The 16,920-nt window shown below is 44.7% G+C and overlaps 3 protein-coding genes and 1 long non-coding RNA gene across 6 annotated transcripts; 2 read left to right on the top strand and 2 right to left on the bottom strand.

The window, feature by feature from the left end:
- The first annotated feature begins 95 nt into the window (after window positions 1-95).
- Window positions 96-2,283, top strand: LOC148399609 (hsp90 co-chaperone Cdc37-like). The gene is made up of 8 exons (XM_088372786.1): window positions 96-490; window positions 668-949; window positions 1,014-1,092; window positions 1,286-1,401; window positions 1,474-1,596; window positions 1,661-1,843; window positions 2,039-2,110; window positions 2,171-2,283. The coding sequence occupies exons 1-8, from the start codon at window positions 377-379 to the stop codon at window positions 2,267-2,269; spliced, it is 1,068 nt and encodes a 355-aa protein (XP_088228912.1). The 5' UTR covers window positions 96-376; the 3' UTR covers window positions 2,270-2,283.
- LOC148399608 (uncharacterized) lies at window positions 639-6,587 on the bottom strand. The gene is made up of 6 exons (XR_015857880.1): window positions 6,424-6,587; window positions 3,843-4,536; window positions 3,512-3,595; window positions 2,018-2,219; window positions 1,460-1,765; window positions 639-841 (listed from the first exon to the last, which is right to left on the bottom strand). It is a non-coding gene; the product is annotated as an uncharacterized LOC148399608 (long non-coding RNA).
- Window positions 3,880-10,865, top strand: LOC148399607 (3',5'-cyclic-AMP phosphodiesterase 4C-like). Its single transcript, XM_088372765.1, has 16 exons — window positions 3,880-4,547; window positions 5,294-5,431; window positions 5,502-5,629; window positions 5,695-5,877; window positions 6,020-6,059; window positions 6,212-6,282; window positions 6,436-6,598; window positions 6,721-6,814; window positions 6,886-7,043; window positions 7,232-7,330; window positions 7,458-7,622; window positions 7,710-7,809; window positions 8,155-8,309; window positions 8,388-8,510; window positions 8,622-8,804; window positions 8,888-10,865. Exons 1-16 carry the CDS (start codon window positions 4,506-4,508, stop codon window positions 9,755-9,757), a joined length of 2,712 nt encoding a protein of 903 aa, XP_088228891.1. The 5' UTR covers window positions 3,880-4,505; the 3' UTR covers window positions 9,758-10,865.
- Window positions 10,863-16,898, bottom strand: LOC148399606 (ADP-ribosylation factor-binding protein GGA2-like). 3 transcript variants are annotated; one of them, XM_088372774.1, is made up of 17 exons: window positions 16,748-16,897; window positions 16,028-16,129; window positions 15,073-15,157; window positions 14,671-14,746; window positions 14,187-14,285; window positions 13,952-14,075; window positions 13,764-13,864; window positions 13,614-13,694; window positions 13,404-13,535; window positions 13,150-13,345; window positions 12,903-13,079; window positions 12,544-12,590; window positions 12,363-12,463; window positions 12,129-12,262; window positions 11,860-12,029; window positions 11,677-11,787; window positions 10,863-11,359 (listed from the first exon to the last, which is right to left on the bottom strand). In XM_088372774.1, the coding sequence occupies exons 1-17, from the start codon at window positions 16,794-16,796 to the stop codon at window positions 11,249-11,251; spliced, it is 1,896 nt and encodes a 631-aa protein (XP_088228900.1). In that variant the 5' UTR covers window positions 16,797-16,897; the 3' UTR covers window positions 10,863-11,248. The 3 variants fall into 3 exon arrangements, with proteins under 3 accessions (XP_088228900.1, XP_088228902.1, XP_088228903.1); XM_088372776.1 differs by having other exon boundaries at window positions 16,028-16,114; XM_088372777.1 differs by lacking the exon at window positions 16,028-16,129 and having other exon boundaries at window positions 16,748-16,898.
- Window positions 16,899-16,920: the final 22 nt, after the last annotated feature.

The raw sequence follows: 16,920 nt of genomic DNA, 5'->3' as shown, positions 1-16,920 counted from the left end.
TTTATTTATATTTTACTAGCCTGGATAAGTGACAAGTGCCCTCCAAACCACATCCATATACAATTTACCAAATGTATGCCCCTAAGTGTTTATTTAGCATAAAAAGTTTGTCATCAAAAATGAACAATCGCCCTATTTGAAGTACTCGACTATGTACTGGAATCTGATTGGCTAGCTAAAGACCGAACCCTGGCTTTCACCTATCAGGTATCAGATAACACTGTGACAGCACTACAGCTAAGTAAAAGCCAAAAATAGGATTTGTGTGAGCTTGTGGCTCACTAAGAGGATCAAATTGGCGTTTAGCTTGTGTTTAGCGTAGTTTGCAGTCAGCGAGTTGTTAGAACGTCGCCGTTGGACACACTTGGACTGAAGGATGAGCGGGGTAGCTATCGACTACAGCGCCTGGGATCACATCGATATTTCGGACGACGATGACGTCACCAACCCTTACGTCGACACGCCGAGCTTGTTTCGGATGAGACACCGGGTCAGGAGTATGCCTATTTAATTGACATTTTGAAATGAACTCTTTGTTGGACTCCAAATAATAAACATGGTGTTATACTGCTCTCCATCATCGCCAATAAAGTTTCTCCCTCACGACCCACAACAATAAGCAAAAGTGTATATATATATTTTTTTATGAACTTACGACAATTCTCAGGCACGTCTGGAGAAGATGGCCGGGTTCCAGCAAAGGGGAGAAGACCTGGAGAGCAACCTTGCAGAATGCGGCAGGCTCCTGGAGGAGGCCGAGCGACGACTCCGAGCGATGGAGGAAAGGAAGACTGAGGTGGAGGAGGCCAACTTGACCAACGTCCGGGCGGAGGTGAAGAAACTGAAAAAGGACAAAAGATTATTCGAGAAGATGAGGGAGCAACACAAGCGTGAGGAGAAAAGGCTTCCCTGGAACGTGGACACCATCAGCAAAGATGGCTTCAGCAGGGTAAGACAAAAACATTCCTCCAAATGCAACCACCATCTTACAAATATGTACGTGTGTCTCGTAGAGTATCGTCAACATAAAACCGAAAGAAGAGACACAGGAGGAAGGCGTGGAGAAGTACGGCGAGGAAATCAAACACTTTGGTAAGACAAAGTCGTTTGATTTTACACAACAAATGACGAAAGAACTATAAGAAAAATATTCTATATTCTTCCATATAGGGAATTTTCACCTTCCCTCTGTCGCTAAGTACTTTTAGAGAGTTCTGTTGATTTTCTGAAATTTTCTTTGCATTAATCGGTATCAAAGAAGACGTGTTTATGTACGTTACACTAGGAATGTTACGGCGTTACGACGACAGTCAGAAATATCTGTCGGACAATCCCCATCTTGTGTGTGAGGAGACGGCTAACCGCCTTGTGGTCATCTGTATTGAGTATGCGATCGATGAGGTAAGAAAATTATCTCCATCTGGGTTATAAAACAGAATATTTAAAAAAATAAGTCTACCTTTTCCGATTTAGAAGCACGCCTTGATGGAGCAGGTGGCCCACCAAGCCATCGTCATGCACTCCATCTTGGATTTGGGCCGAGCATTGAAGGCGGACCCGCGAGGCTGCTTCAGGCAGTTCTTCTCAAGTATGAAGGTCAGTAGAAGTCGAAACTCGGTCCTTGAGTTTTAGTCTCGTTGTCCTCACGCACGTGTCACAGAATGCGGACCGGTTGAACCGGGAGGCTTTCCAACGTGAGCTGGAACTGCTGAAAGAGCGTGTAAGGAGCTGCGCACGGATGCGGATGGAGGAGGCCAGGGAGGAGCTGGAAGAAGAGGAGAAGCAAAAAAGATTGGGCCCTGGTGGTCTCGATCCTGTTGAGGTCTACGAGTCACTGCCCAAGGTAAATGTTGGACTTAAGCACTGGTCCATCTGCGTTGACGGCGATCAAATTACTCCGCCTGTGGGTTCCCTTGTGAGAGTTTCCCGTTTCACTTTGTTTGCACACAAACATACGGCCTATTGATCTCGTCGGGCAGCACAGACGACTCGAAATACACACAGGCGGGGTTCTGACCTGCTGTTGTCTCTCCGTCAGGACATGCAGAGGAGCTTTGATGAGAAGAACATTGAGATGCTCCACGAAGCTATGGGCAAATTGGACCTTGAGGTGAGCAGATGGATGGTTGATGATGATGATGTGATGATGACATGGTGGTGGTCTCCACAGGAGGGCAAGTATCACCTGGCAAGGTGCATCGACTCTGGACTGTGGGTGCCTGAGACCGGAGAGAACGAAGGTTATGGAGAAGATGACGAAGAGGATTAAACTGTGTTTGGAAAGACATAAAAATATTTTGATGTTTTTGAATAAAAACTGCCAAGTAGCAGCTCATAGAGCTTTTTTCATGGAGAGTTTTTTTTTGTTACATGTGCAGATAGTTCAAAAATATAAAATTATCATTTCTTATTTAAGTTTGTTAAGGCCATTGTAATATTTACAATAGCAGATTTACATTTCTAAATTGCTCACCATCAAGCTGTTGGCCTGAGTGGTACCAAGAAAATATTTTTTTTTGTAGGGGGGGCAAAATTGATTAATAATAATTAATAATAATGTAAAATAATTAATACAAATACTACTAATTAATACATATTTAATCAATATAATTATAAATATTTTTTTTATTTTTAGAGGGAGTGCATGGGATACTGAGGCTGAGATTATAATTGGCCAATGCATTTGGTAATAAACGAGCGGGGTGGGGATGTAAAGGGCTTCTCCGTGAAGATGGTAGGGGGGGGTGAGGACACGGTGTGCGTGTGTTTGCTGTCTGGCTGGTTGGTTGGATGAAGAAAACGAGGAGGAGGAGAAAGAGAGAGGAGATCCGAGGAGGGTGGGGAGCTGCTATTCATGAAGACGCAGAGCGCTTGTGACACATGCACGGCTCGTCTGCAGGCAGCCAGCACGGACAGCGACCAGGAGGAGGAGGAGGAGGAGGAGGAGGAGGAGAAGGAGGAGAAGGAGGAGGAGGCGGGAGGAGAGGAAGAGGAGGCGGAGGACCGGCCCGCCTTCATCTGGACGCCATCAAGGTGAGTATGTTGTTTTACAAAATGCTGCAGCCTGTGTATGTTTGAGAGGGGCATCCCTCGTGCTGCGTCTTCATATCTGCCTCCTGCATGTATGTCACTGTGCCACCAACCTCCTCCCCCCCTCCCAGCGTGTATCTGTGCGCATGCAGACGAGTTGACCCTACGTGTGTGCGAATATAATGCCAGGTGATCAGAAAGCACAGCGGGACAGCCACAGCCTCCCGACGCAAAAAAAAAAACGGAATTGGGTCATCGTCGGAGGGCTACGAGTAATTATATAATGGGAGGGAGATTCGGTTTGTTGCAGTACGCTCTCGGAATTAGCTCCCGCAAGGCCACCACAATGACACCGTGTTTATGTTGTGCCAGCGTCGTGTTCCTCAAAATGACAAGAGGTCCTCATGTGATTTATTTTTGATGTGTGCGTAAAAGTATGGAAAGGGGTGATTCGGGTAATAGTGGTTTGTTGCGTACTCACCGGCTTGGAAGTGTTTGAATTTCAGATGAAGTGCGTTTTAAAGTGCTTAGAATTTGAAGTTTTCTCGTGGAAATGGCTTTCTGTCTGCAACAAAGGAAAATACGAGAGAGTTCGTAGCAGTCATGTTTTGCGATTTGTCATAATCAATAAAGTTGTGAAGTCGTGTTTACAAGGGGACGTTTGTTGTGATAAAGTCACAATTGCACAAAAGTTGCAACGTTTTGACGATGAAGTTGTATTTGCTAAAACATCAGAATGTTGCAAGAAAAATATTCTGTAATATTATATATACACACACACACACACACACACACACACACAGCTCTCTTACAATATCTGTTGACCTTGAATACTTCTTATTGTGCCTCACAGGAAGAAGCGAAGAGACCCTCAAACTTGTGACCTTCCAAGATGACTTCCAAGCAGTGATGCTCGTCATTCCGAGAGGTCACCGCAAAACACGACGCTCTTGGATTTTTCTACTGCACCAAGGACAGATTTTTACGAGGTTGGAACTATGCAAGGAAGAGTTGGATTAGTGGATTTGGAGATATGTTTTTTTCCAACAGTCTCCCAGCTGCAAACCCTAACTGGGGTGTGTTGTTGCCTTGCCTGGACCAAGCAGGACCAAATTCTGGTGGAGCTTCATGGGAGACACTCTAACATGGAGTGAGCTCTGTGAACTGTATCAATATATTTAATAGTATTAAAAAAAATAAAAAGTTAGCCAAAACCAAACAAAAACGACGGCGACCCAGAGGGGGGACCGAGGGGTCCTGTTTGATCCACCTGAACCCCGAGGTGTCAGGAAAGCCCAATGGACGCAGAGGGCGACCCGGTTTAAGGCTCATAAACGACCCCCTGACCCCCAAGCACTTTCTACCTGGGTTTAACCTTGGAGTGACCTGCTACCTCTCCGGTCCTGGCTCTCCACCTGCTTTGCTGCCTGGGTTCCGGAACGCTCCGCCCTGGGGCCCAGAACGAGCCAATCAGGATGAAGAAGAGCCGCAGCGTGCTGTCGGTAACTGGAGAAGAGGTGAGGTAGAAAAGTATCAAGAGCAATGTTGAGAATTATTTTTTTTGTTTGCGATTTCATGCAGCAATCTAAATCATTGTGCTGCTCCTTCAGGTGTGCTCAACCTGGCCACCGGGAGGCAGTATACTATTATTCAGTCAAGCTGACACAAACAAAGAACAATAGTTTACATTTCCGTGGTAATTTTTATCAAATTAGAGTTATAATCAATACAGAGGCAATATTTGAACGGGCCTTTAGGTCAAAAAAGTTCACGTTCACTTGAATAAACACGTATTTGGGGTCTACCGCCGTGAAAGACTCGCACACTCGTTGATTTCCACACATTTTGACCTTCCTTTGTGCTTTTTGTAAAGTGAAGGAATCCACTTAGATGATGCCAGGATGCTTTCATCCAGAACGAAGTACATGAGAGCATGCATTATTCAAACAGGCTTTTATTGATCTAACTCGGCAAGTAGCTTTTTGGAAATGACTATATATTTAGATGCATCCTTCCACATCTGCTCTGGATGACAACATGAAGCGCAGCATGGGAGTAACACGGCACGGTTGCCTAGCAACTGCTATCGTCCGCCCCCCCCACGAGTGTTTTGTTGCTACGTTGCTGCAGTGCAGATCAGCATCCAAGAGTGCCGTCTGTAACAGGCTTATCTCTCGCTCTCTCTCACACACACAAGCATTTTTAAGCTTTTTAAGAATGCAATCAAGATCGTGGTTGAGACGTTGGTCTCCTTGTTTTATAGGGTGAAGACGTTCAAATAACGGTTGGCGCAGGGGAAAAGCCAGAGTCGCCGCGCTACAGCCGATCCTACACGTCTGGGGCCACGCTGGGGGCGGAGCTACGCAGGGGTAGGAGCAGGAGACTCTCATCTAGTCTACAGGTAGTCAACGTACAGCACGGGCCACCCGCTCTGGTCTGGCAGCCATGACATTTTTTTTTGCTTGCCACAGGTTCCCTGCTGGCTGCGCCCTCGCGACCGCACTCGCTCGCCGGAGGTCCTTAGCAACGTGGCGCGTCCCACAACGCTGCCACTCCGCATCCCGCCGCGCATCTCCATCACGCAAGCTGACGCTGACAGGTTCGCACAGCCTGCCACCTCCACGAGTTTTCTCCAAGGCATCTCCTCAAACGCTGTTTTTGTAGTTACGAAGGAGAAAATGGCGTCTCCCCCGCTCACACGCCGCTGGGCTCGCAGAGTCCAGGACTCACAATCAACACATCCTTCCCCCAAAGCCAGAGGAGGGAGTCCTTCCTCTACCGCTCGGATTCAGATTACGACATGTCGCCAAAAACGGTGTCGCGAAATTCGTCCCTGGCGAGCGAAGGGTGAGCGCATTCATCATGTACTGCTTGGACCTCCAATGTGAGGCCTGATAATTAACTTTTGAGTTAATCTGAATATCCTTTGCTTTTTCTAAGTAAGATATGAACAAGCTACTTGATTGTTAACATGTTTGTCATCTTTTAGTCACACAGGGGAGGACTTCATCGTCACTCCTTTTGCTCAGGTGAGTGGAGCTTGGTCCAGGACACCGTTCCATCATTACTGTAAAGGTGTTTCAGCTAAGCTGAGGTTTAGTTTGGAACATTCAATTTCCATCGCAGGGTGTGTAGTGCATGTGTAAATTGACTTTTGCAATGTGTGTGTATTGTGTTTAAGGTTCTGGCTAGTCTGCGATCGGTGCGGAGCAATTTTACCATCCTCGCCAACGTCTCCACGCCGACAGTCAAGTCAGTCATTGGCGTAACTGATATGTCATTTATTTTTGCGTTTATTAACATATGTAATTTTATGAATGAATTACAATTGTTTGTCGCATTCTAGAAAATTTGATGCCTGTTATTGTATTTGTACCACATATTGTACTGCACCTTTTTTTTCAGGAGATCTCCGCTCGGTGGGCTGTGCGCGAGTCCCAGGGCCACGCTGTGCGACCAGCAATACCAGCAGCTCGCCTTGGACACGTTAGAAGAACTGGACTGGTGTTTGGACCAGTTGGAAACCATCCAGACGCACCGCTCTGTCAGTGAGATGGCATCCAATAAGGTAAAGGATAATTTTTTGTTTTGAGAGACATTAATTGTAAAACAAATGCGGAATTTTAGCGGCATCATGTGACTTGACCTCTGGCAGCAGGCACACTTTGTGACCTTGTGTTACTTTGACAGTTCAAGAGGATGCTTAACAGAGAGCTGTCCCACCTGTCCGAGATGAGTCGCTCCGGTAACCAGGTGTCAGAGTACATCTCCAGCACCTTCCTTGGTGAGTGGAGCCATATTCTAATCATAGCAGAACAACTTCAGCAATTAAACTGTGTGTGTCCGTGTGTGTAGACAAGCAGAACGAAGTGGACATCCCGTCACCAAATCTGAAAGACAAACCGATGAGTCAAATCAGCGGCGTGCGGAAATTGTCGCACAGCTCCAGCCTCTCGAGCGCCTCCATGCCTCGCTTCGGGGTCAACACCGACCATGAGGACGAGCTCGCCAAGGTCTCGCCAAAATCATTTTTATGGCCTACTCGACTGAGAACTTGATGTTATTCTCCATCGCCAATTCACTACATCCGTCCTGCCCGAGTGTCTCTGACAAAGCATTCGCCATGTCTGAGATCATCTGCATGAACTTTATTGAACAAAGTTGTCCATATTGCATATTTGTTTGTACACTTTTGAAGCAGGAGTTGGAGGATTTAGACAAGTGGAGCTTCAACATATTTCAAGTTGCTGATGTCTCCAACAACAGACCACTCAGCTGCATCATGTACACCATTTTTCAGGTAAAACATTTTTGTGAGAGAGGAGATGATATCCTTCGCATTGTTTGTTAGCATTAAGCTAAGGGGACTTCCTTGAGCCAAAACTATTTTGTGATTGTTTTAAATACATGGCACTTGATCTTCCCAGGAACGAGAGCTTCTGAAGAACTTCCGCATCCCCGCTGACACCTTTGTCACTTACGTGATGACACTGGAAGACCATTACCACGGCAACGTAGCGTACCACAACAGCCTCCACGCTGCCGATGTCACCCAGTCCACACACGTGCTCCTCTCCACTCCGGCCCTCGACGTATGTCACATGAGAAAAAAAATGAACATGAGTGGAGACCCTACTTCAAAAAATTTCAATGTTCCTTATTTGGGTCTTTCCTCTCAGGCTGTCTTTACTGACCTGGAGATCCTTGCTGCCCTCTTTGCCGCCGCCATTCATGATGTTGATCATCCTGGAGTTTCTAATCAGTTCCTCATCAACACCAGTGAGTCCCACATATAAGACGAATGAGATTCAAATGACATATAAGTTCCAAAGTTCATTTAAGATGGTGCTCTGAACGAACAGAACACAGATAATGATCATGGCGCTGTGCTGTTTGAACACTGCAATTAACAGGACTACAGCTCCTGCTAATTATGGAGTAAAGAGAAACGAGAAACAGTTCGAGCAAAGTACGTGAGAGAAGACAATTGAGTTTGTAGCAACTTTGAAAACTTGTTCCTCATCAAAATGAAGTGTTCAGTTGGAAGAGAATTGTTCACGTTATAATGACACGCAGTAGAGTCCATTTTAAATCTCGGAGTAACTGCGGCGGCGATGTGTCCAGACTCGGAGCTGGCACTGATGTACAACGACGAATCGGTCCTGGAGAACCACCACCTGGCTGTCGGCTTTAAGCTCCTACACCAGGACAACTGTGACATCTTCCAGAACCTTACCAAGCGGCAGCGGCAGAGCCTTCGCAAGCTCGTCATTGATATCGTTAGTGCCTCATTGATATCATGTAATTGTAGTTGCAATGAAAATCTGAATTTTTTTTCGGGGGGGGTTCATCCTCAGGTTTTGGCCACAGACATGTCCAAACACATGACACTGCTGGCAGACCTGAAGACCATGGTGGAGACAAAGAAGGTGACCAGCTCTGGCGTGCTCCTCCTGGATCACTACAATGAACGCATTCAGGTGGTTTGCCAGATTGGAATTTTTTCTTAATGGCATGAGATCAACGTGCTCGAGCTATGGAGTAAAAATTAAACTACGTAAATAGATTGTAAATGTAGGTCATTGTTGCAGGTCCTGAAGAACATGGTACACTGCGCTGACCTGAGCAACCCGACCAGGCCCTTACCTTTGTACCGGCAGTGGACAGAGAGGATCATGGAGGAGTTTTTTCGCCAGGGCGATAAGGAGAGGGAGCGGGGCATGGAGATCAGCGCCATGTGCGACAAACACACCGCCTCTGTGGAGAAGAGCCAGGTGTGGATTTGCTCTTTCGACATGATGAGTGATTTTTACAGTTGTCAGAAACAAAAGCATATTTAAGTCCTCTTGCTCTTCAGGTGGGTTTCATCGACTACATCGTCCACCCGCTGTGGGAGACGTGGGCCGACCTGGTGCACCCTGACGCCCAGGAGCTTCTGGACACACTGGAGGAGAACCGCGAGTGGTACTTGACCACCATGCCTCAGTCTCCGTCGCCTCCTCCAGACAGACACTTGCAGCATGATCGCTTTCAATTCGAGCTCACGCTGGAGGACTTGGAGCACAACAACCACAACCATGTCCACACGAGGACCGGCGGCGGCGGAGAGAGAGCTCCTTGCCCTGACGGCCAAGGTGAGACTGAGGACGAGAGGAACCACAACCGGGAGCAGAACGGCGTGAGTGATGAGGATGAACAGACTGGTGAGAAGGAGGAAGAAGAACACCACCCTGCAGAGGAGCAGATGGAAGATGAGATGGGTGAAAAGGAAGAGGAAGCAGAGGATGGGGAGACTAAACAAGGGGAAGATGAAGATGTGGACGCAGGGGAAATGAATGAGGATGAAGGAGTCGAGAATGTGGAGGAGGAAGAGCAGGCAGAAGGAAACGTGGAGGAGGAGGATGGAGCAGAGGGAAATGTTGACGAGGAGGAAGATGAATCATTGGCGAATGAGGAAGAGGAGAAACAAGAGGAGGACGTTGGAGAAGAGGAGGTGGAGAAAAATGATGTGGAAGAGGAAGCGAATGCTGAGAACGAAGACGATACTGTGGAGAAAGACGAGCAGGAAGAAGTCGAAGAGAAAGATGGGGAAGAAAACGAGGAAGAAGTCGAAGAGAAAGATGGGGACGAAAACGAGGAAGAAGTCGAAGAGAAAGATGGGGAAGAAAACGAGGAAGAAGTCGAAGAGAAAGATGGGGAAGAAAACGAGGAAGAAGAGGAGAGTTAGTGGTGCCGACAAAGCAAACCGGTTCGGTGAGAAGATGAAAATAATTAAGTGAGAGCCAGCCCGTCACTCACGCGCTGTCCACTTGGAAATGTCCGAGCTGAGACGTCGTGGGCAGAAGCTCTGTGGGAGGCGGCGGCGGCAATGCAAGCCGCTCTTAAGGACCTTCGAACAAGGCTGACAAAAATAACACATTACATGCAAATAAGTTTGTGCCTGTTCTCTCGAGATCACAGACTATACTCGCCATTGTCTTCTGTGTCGTCCACGACCAAGATTCAACCACTCCTCACTTGTTTGTCCTAAAAGGAAAAAAAAAAAAAGTGCAGAAAGTGAAGTCTGTGGTTTTGTTTTCACACTTGTAAAGTGTGGCAGTACTGTACTGTCAAGAAGTCATCACTAATGATTTGCAGGCAACAACACCCGGTATACTCACTGACTCACTCAGACGCGAGCCAAAATGAGGGCCGGCTCGTCGTCTATGAATTAAGAGATTGTGGGTCCGGGCTCAAGGGTGTGACGGTCTTCCATAAATCAACTTTTTGTTTCTTTTGTAAAAAAAAAAAAAAAAAAAAGAAAAAAAACGAGAAATTTTTGGCACTTTATCACCTGTTACATATATGTACATAACAAACGTGTATTTTAATCTTCTGATGTCATCTAATAAATATGATGGATCAAGTGGAACTATTTTTACCTTTTTGCCAGTGAAGGAAAAGTTAAGAAGCAGTTCCAGGCAATTGTATTTTTGGTTGTTGTTGTTAGGGTCATCTAATCTAATGCAATAAAAAAATAATTGAAAAGAAAAGAAAATACATGAATACTTTTGAAAATATGCACTTAAGAAGAGAGACAGTATGAATGGTGTCCTGGCTTGTCCAACAATATCATAGCCCATGGACAAAGATTGAAAAGAAAAAAAATCAATATGATTTTGAATTTGTTATTTTAAAGTGAAATTAATGCAAAAATGGTCACAATAATTCATCGATTTGAGTCTTGATTGTATTTTTGGTTGTTTGATTTACAAACATTGCTTTCCTGATTCAGCAAATAAATTACTGTATCATTATTTATCAAATGAACAGATTAAACAGTTTCAGAAGGGTAACACTGATGTGGTCTTGTTTTATTCGCTGTAAGTGATTCATAGAGTCAGCTAGGGCTTCAGATGCAAAATAAAGAATTGGCACAATGGAGGTCCAATAATTCCAACTGCAGAAACACAAAAAGTCTTGGATAAAAGAAACAAAATCTGCGGTGTCAAGATTAATTCCAAAGCAAACCTAATAATATGTTGGGAAATGTTGCATGTATCAAAAGCAAAGATAGTTTAACTAACTGACCTAAATTACTAACAACTGACCTAAATAGGAAGAAAAGTCCAAAGATTGTGATGCATATAAGACTTCATTGTCATTTTGAGGCTCTTGAGTGAAACAGTGCCCGTGAAACCGAGTGTGATAAAGAAAAGTGTGCGAGTGTGCGGCGTTTTCAGCAGCCAATCAGAGACGTCCAGTCCGGCAAGTTTTGTATCTCTCCGTGCTCATTCAACTGTTGGTGTCCGTGTGTCAGAGTGAGCTTGTAGCGCAGACACATTTTACACTGAGGAAGCAAAAAAAAAAAAAATCCAGACATGAAATGAGTCAGGCAGAGTCGACGACCTTGGCAAGGTCAAACGGTGCCATCAAGATAGGTGGAAATGAGCGGTAGTAGTATTTTTTTAAGTATCCAGTCAAGTAGGTGAGAAATGCAGAATATATCGCCTGTCTACATGAGATGCTGCACTGATTGTATTCAATGCATTGCTTAAAGGATTATTGCACCAAAACAGGAGGATTTTTAGCATTAGCATTAAGCTAGCTGACAGAAAGCCTAAGCTATGCACATTTTCATAAAAAACAAGATCTGAGCTGATTCACCTTGTGTGGATTAGCTAACAGGATGACCTGGGCAATGGCAGGCGGGGGCTGGAGGGGGTTGTAAGGAGGCAAGTGTGTTGTTGACGCAGGTTGAAGTTTTACCGACATGGTCTGACAGACAAAAAAAAAAAAATTACAGTATGCTCATTACTCAACTTCAATGTTTGAGGTGGTTTTTTTTACCTTAGGGACAGCAACTTGAAACATGAAATCTTTCACTCCCAGAGAGGAAGTGTTGACCGTGGAGATGACCACTACGGCAACGTCAGGATGACCGGGTGGCGAGTTCCTGGTGAAATGAAGTGTGACGTGGACGCCGCAGTGGTCGTAGATGGTGATGGGCTCCAGCTGACCTGCAAAAAGGATTCAACGTGTCAGGAAGAAAAAAGAAAAGACTCAAACACAAATGTGGCCCTTCAGCACTTTGCCCAGCCCAATAATAAATTATGTACTAGACTTGATGGTCTCCATGGGAACAAAGATATTTTTCAGCCCCTGTTGCGGACATGCCCAGTCTTCCGAAGGTGCTGGTGGTTGAGGGTGACTTGAACAAGATCCTAAACTCGTTAACTGTTGATCCTGTGACCTGACAGGGGGCAAAAAAAGTACCAATGGCACACAAAATTCAACTTGTCATGTACATGAAAATGTCACGTGTTGGTTGGGTTTGGCAAAGTCATTATCACCATATGTTAATTTCCTTTGGTGAAGAGACATTTTTCCCACATCCGCGGGCTCTCAGCAAGGGGCCCCTCTCCTTGTTCGTTGGCTCGACTTCTCCATTGAGCTGTGGGAAACATTTATGTACATTTAAGTTACGATAAAATCACATTAAAGAATTGAACTTCCCGTTGAGTGAAGTCTCACCTGCATTAGCTCGTCAAAATATGATTTTGGAGACAGAAGAAGTAAATCTGGAATCATAGTTACACATGTATCAGTGGTGAAGCAGACCCATTTAAAGTTTATAAATTATATTAATTGAATCAACAATATTTAAGGATAATTGTGGCGCTGGGGTCTCAATACTGAAAGGGTTCCTGATGTCATGATGCCTATAAATAGGGAATTTGCGCCCCCTTGTGGACACACGTATTTAAGGGATCTTATAGAATTAAATCATTTTTTTAAGTCGACTTCCCATTTAAGTTTTTTGTTCAATTTGTCGAATATAGTTTTTCCAATTGGCTTGACGACAGTTCTAGAGGGAAAAAAAATACCCATGCCTGATTGCGGAGGGTTCTGTTCAACCGCAGAGTTTTCGGTGTAATCCAGACAAGAGGAGAAGAGTGGTGAGGAGTTAACGGACGAAGGCGAGTCGGTTTTTCTGTCTGTCTGAGGCGAGTCGAAGGCAGACAGGTCGATGAGGTGGTAGCTCTTGATTTCTCGGGGACTTGTGGAAGCTACAATAACAACACTCGGTCATACAAACGAAAGAATACATCAGCGGGTCACTAATGTGTGTGGTCTCACTATTTATGTCTGTCGCTGCTTCTTCCCTTTTTCCGGTACATTCTCGCCTGCCGGTTCGCTCCTTGTAGGCATTGACGACCAGGGTGAGTTCGTCGTTGGCCGCCAGGATCTGCGCCAGGGCCTCGTCGTCGTCCACCGTGTCGCTAGCCAGACGAAAAAGGCTCGGCCTCAGGCGCTCGCAGCTCTCATAGAGATCCTAATAGAGAATTCTAGCGTTACATTTTGCAAAGGTATGTAAATAATAGTCACGTTACCTTCACTTCATCCATGGGTTGTAAAGATGCTTCCTTGTGCTCGTCCAACATCTCTCTGAGCTGCTTGGTGCTACTCTCCACTGCCTTCAGAGTCATTTCACGCTTTGAGGCTTTCTCTGCCTTCTCCTGCTCCTAAACAACACACACCAAAACAATTGCTTGACTATTTTATTAAAATGACACTATGGCATGTTTCATAAGAGGGCTCACCTCTTTCATTGTGCTTTTAATGAGCCTGTTGGCAGTTTCCAAGTCTTCAGGACGGCCACTTTTTAATAATCTGGATAGGAGCTGGAGGAAATAAAATAATTGTAGGGATGAAGCAAACCTCACACACCACGCAAACGTTCACAAACACACCGTCGCTTTGTCTTCTTGGTCAAAAACGGAGTCTGTGGCTCTCTGTGGTGGAGGGGCCATTATGACTTTATCTGGTAATTTAGGATCCTTTTTTATCACCCCTAAAAATAAGCACATTGCATGAAGGATATACAAAAAAAATATTAATATCGATAATAATGTGAACACGTGAGACAACTTAACCGTACCTTGTTTCTTGAGCATGGAGTAGGCGTCCTGGATTTTTGTTTCCTCTTTGAGCCAGAGTGTCCAACCATAAAGAACCTGAATCAGCCTATCTTTGACCGATGGGGCAGTCCAAGAACCCAAGAACTGCACAGAGGAAGTTGACCGAGTTAAAACAAAACTAACAGAACCGTGTTAAATGACCAGAAGTTCATTCTGATTCCGACTTGACATCCGAGCACCGGTCTTGATTCTTACCTTTGGCGACAATACTTTAATGAGCTCGTTGAGGAATCGGAATTTAGCTGCTTCGCTGCGGAACTTCTTGCCGCAGTTGTTCATGCACGCCTCGAGAACCTAGGAACAAAGGAGCAGCGACAGCTCACCACCGATTGAAGGCAACGAGCTAACCTTACGTCTTCTTGGCTAAATCCAACTGCGAGGACAACCGCGTCGCTGGATGTCACATGAGGGGTCAGAAGATCGGGCAAGTGACACTTAAAGTGGAACGACTACGCGGGTTTTGGATCCATCGTGAAATCCATCATGTTCAGGCCATCATGTGATAAAAGTTAGTCACATGTTCATGCACTATTAACTCCACACAATTCAATAAAATACTACGCATGATCTTTTACATTGAGAAGAAATGGGAGAAACCTCGAGAAGCCACCCCAAGCAAGACCAATCTTCATGCTAACTTTAATGAACTTGCTAAAGGACTGAAGTTTTAATTACTTACAGTCAGAGCTTGAAGAGCCTCTTTTTCTTGGGGAGACTGAATTTTATGAGCAAGAAGACTGAGGGCAACCTGTGGACTGACACAAACAAAAGAAGTAAAATGTAGCAGATATGTTGACAGTATTAAAAGCAGCATGAAACTTTCCCAAAAATCAGATTAAAGTGCTATTTGAGTACCGTTCCGATCAAATTTCAAGTACTTTCAAGCATTCGACAACTATGGAAAAGCTCATATTAGCTGTTAGCATATCGCTGATTTGGTGTTGCTCCTCACACTTGGATGAGATGCCATAATGTATGTCAACATGGATGTGTGGCAACATTGTTGTGTTTCAACCGTAAACATAAATTTATTGTGGACACATCAACAGAGGTTTGGAACTCATTTGAACACTCTGCTCACCCATCAGTCTCCTTGTTGACCAATTGAGAGAAGGCCTGGATGCAGTCCCACATGTCTTCCTGGTTGTTCGGGTCCGTGGCCTGGTCTGGACAAGAGAAGATGTTTTAGTGTTAAAACACAATGACAGTCAACTGATCATCAAAAAAGTATTACTACCTACAAATTTCAAAGATTGAGATTATTAATATGAGATTATCAGATTGAAAGACCCCTTCAAGGTGCCTTCAACATTCTGTCGAATTCTGTTTCTATTAATAATTCATTGTAGAAAATGTTTTAGTCTTAAATACAACATTAGGACGTTGTCTAAAATAATTTTGGGTAATACTATTGTTACTATTGTTCCAGTGTACCAATGCAAAACACAATTTTTCAATTTAGTGTTCTTATGAAAAAGAAATTGCGAACTTAATTGTTTTTCCGTGGCTTTGTTAAAAAGAGTTAACCAATAAGAGTTAAAAATAAACATAATTCAGAAAATTTGAGTCACCAAGCATTGCTCTCACTTTAGATATAGCTTTAGTTTAAGTGATAGCTGATTTCATATATTACCACAGTGTTATATTTTAAGTACTTGAAACATGAATTGGATGATTGTTTTTGCAAACATGACGAAATTAGCCGCCCCAAAATAAATATCACGAACGTTCGCCTTTTATCATTAGCAAGACGTGTACGCGCACAGACGAAACTAAAACAACTTCCTGTGACAAGCGTCTCCTGTTCGCCTCAATATTTCCACTTCAAAACGCGTAATGTTGACAAACACGTGATGGAAAAAAAAACCTTTGTTTGAATCGTTAGTGGCAATTTCTTAGTCAAAACAAAACTATAACTTCCAGACATGTCACGAGTCTTTCCGCGCGGAGATGCGTTCAATGACATTGCGTCCCAAATTAAATCCAAAGCGCGGAAACCGAACCAAGTCAACCGAAACCGATACACTTCTACTCACTGAGCCATGAATCCAAAGTTGGACGGCTGTCGCCGTTCGCCATGGCCGCTTTTCTGCCGCAGCACGTCGAGAAGTAGTTGTCGACGTCTGCGAAAAGTGTCACTTGAGGGGGAAGCGAAGATGTCAAACTGGCTTACCCGCGACGACACGTGACACTCATACCGCACTCGCTCGTCACACTATTTACACTAGTTGCCCTACTTAACTCAATCTTTTGTGCATAATAAAATCAAAATATATATAGATACATTAAGAATGGTCAGAAAAAAGGCAGGGAGGAGGACAGGATAGAAGGAGGAAGAACGCTAGAAGGAACCTGGAAGGTTGGGAGATAGGAAATAGTTTGATGTAGAGAAGGAAGGAAGGGAGGATGGAAGAATTAAGGATGCGAGGTAGGGAGGAGGAAACCAAGGCTGTATTAAAAGAAAAAAAATGGGGACAAAGGGAGGATGCAACTAAAGGAAGGGATGTTGAAGGAAGCTAAGTTGGTTGAGAGGGCGATAAAATGTTGCATAGGTGGGCAGAAGTTCAGAAAGATGGTGAGAAGGACGAATATGAGGGTAATGTGAAAAGAAAAAGTTTGTAATTACAGTTGCTGGGATGAAAGGAAGGGAGGAAAACTCTCCCCAGCCACTTCACCAAGCTCTTCTAGGGGTTCCTGAGGTGCTCCCAGATCAACCCGGAGACCAAACAGTCTCTCCGGTGTGTCCTCGTACATACCTGGAAAAACCTTGGCAGGGAGGTGTCGAAGATGCCCGAGCCACCTCATCTGGCTCTACTCCTTCTTCACACAACCATCATGATCCCTTTTTAGTGGGTGTCTGAATTGAGCAATGCATGCCCGATTGTCTATTCCGGCGACACTGCAATTTTAATCACATGCACCAATTACT

This window comes from Syngnathus floridae, chromosome 4 (assembly GCF_059516105.1).
Source record: "Syngnathus floridae isolate MCC-2025c chromosome 4, RoL_Sflo_1.0, whole genome shotgun sequence".
In the NCBI taxonomy this organism is placed as follows: domain Eukaryota; kingdom Metazoa; phylum Chordata; class Actinopteri; order Syngnathiformes; family Syngnathidae; genus Syngnathus; species Syngnathus floridae.
This window is presented reverse-complemented; position numbering and strand designations above follow the sequence as displayed.

Excerpts from the sequence above, each read along its gene's own strand:
- LOC148399606 (XM_088372774.1), bottom strand. The coding sequence starts at position 16,796 with ATGAGGTGGCTCGGGCATCTTCGACACCTCCCTGCCAAGGTTTTTCCA. Across the intron at positions 13,695-13,763 it reads ACCAAGAAGACAAAGCGACG|CTCCTATCCAGATTATTAAA; the intron begins GTGTGTTTGTGA and ends TATTTCCTCCAG. Across the intron at positions 13,346-13,403 it reads AACCCATGGATGAAGTGAAG|GATCTCTATGAGAGCTGCGA; the intron begins GTAACGTGACTA and ends ATTCTCTATTAG.
- LOC148399609 (XM_088372786.1), top strand. The coding sequence starts at position 377 with ATGAGCGGGGTAGCTATCGACTACAGCGCCTGGGATCACATCGATATT. Across the intron at positions 1,597-1,660 it reads AGTTCTTCTCAAGTATGAAG|AATGCGGACCGGTTGAACCG; the intron begins GTCAGTAGAAGT and ends CACGTGTCACAG. Across the intron at positions 2,111-2,170 it reads TGGGCAAATTGGACCTTGAG|GAGGGCAAGTATCACCTGGC; the intron begins GTGAGCAGATGG and ends TGGTCTCCACAG.
- LOC148399607 (XM_088372765.1), top strand. The coding sequence starts at position 4,506 with ATGAAGAAGAGCCGCAGCGTGCTGTCGGTAACTGGAGAAGAG. Across the intron at positions 5,630-5,694 it reads ACGCAAGCTGACGCTGACAG|TTACGAAGGAGAAAATGGCG; the intron begins GTTCGCACAGCC and ends CTGTTTTTGTAG. Across the intron at positions 6,283-6,435 it reads GTCTCCACGCCGACAGTCAA|GAGATCTCCGCTCGGTGGGC; the intron begins GTCAGTCATTGG and ends CTTTTTTTTCAG.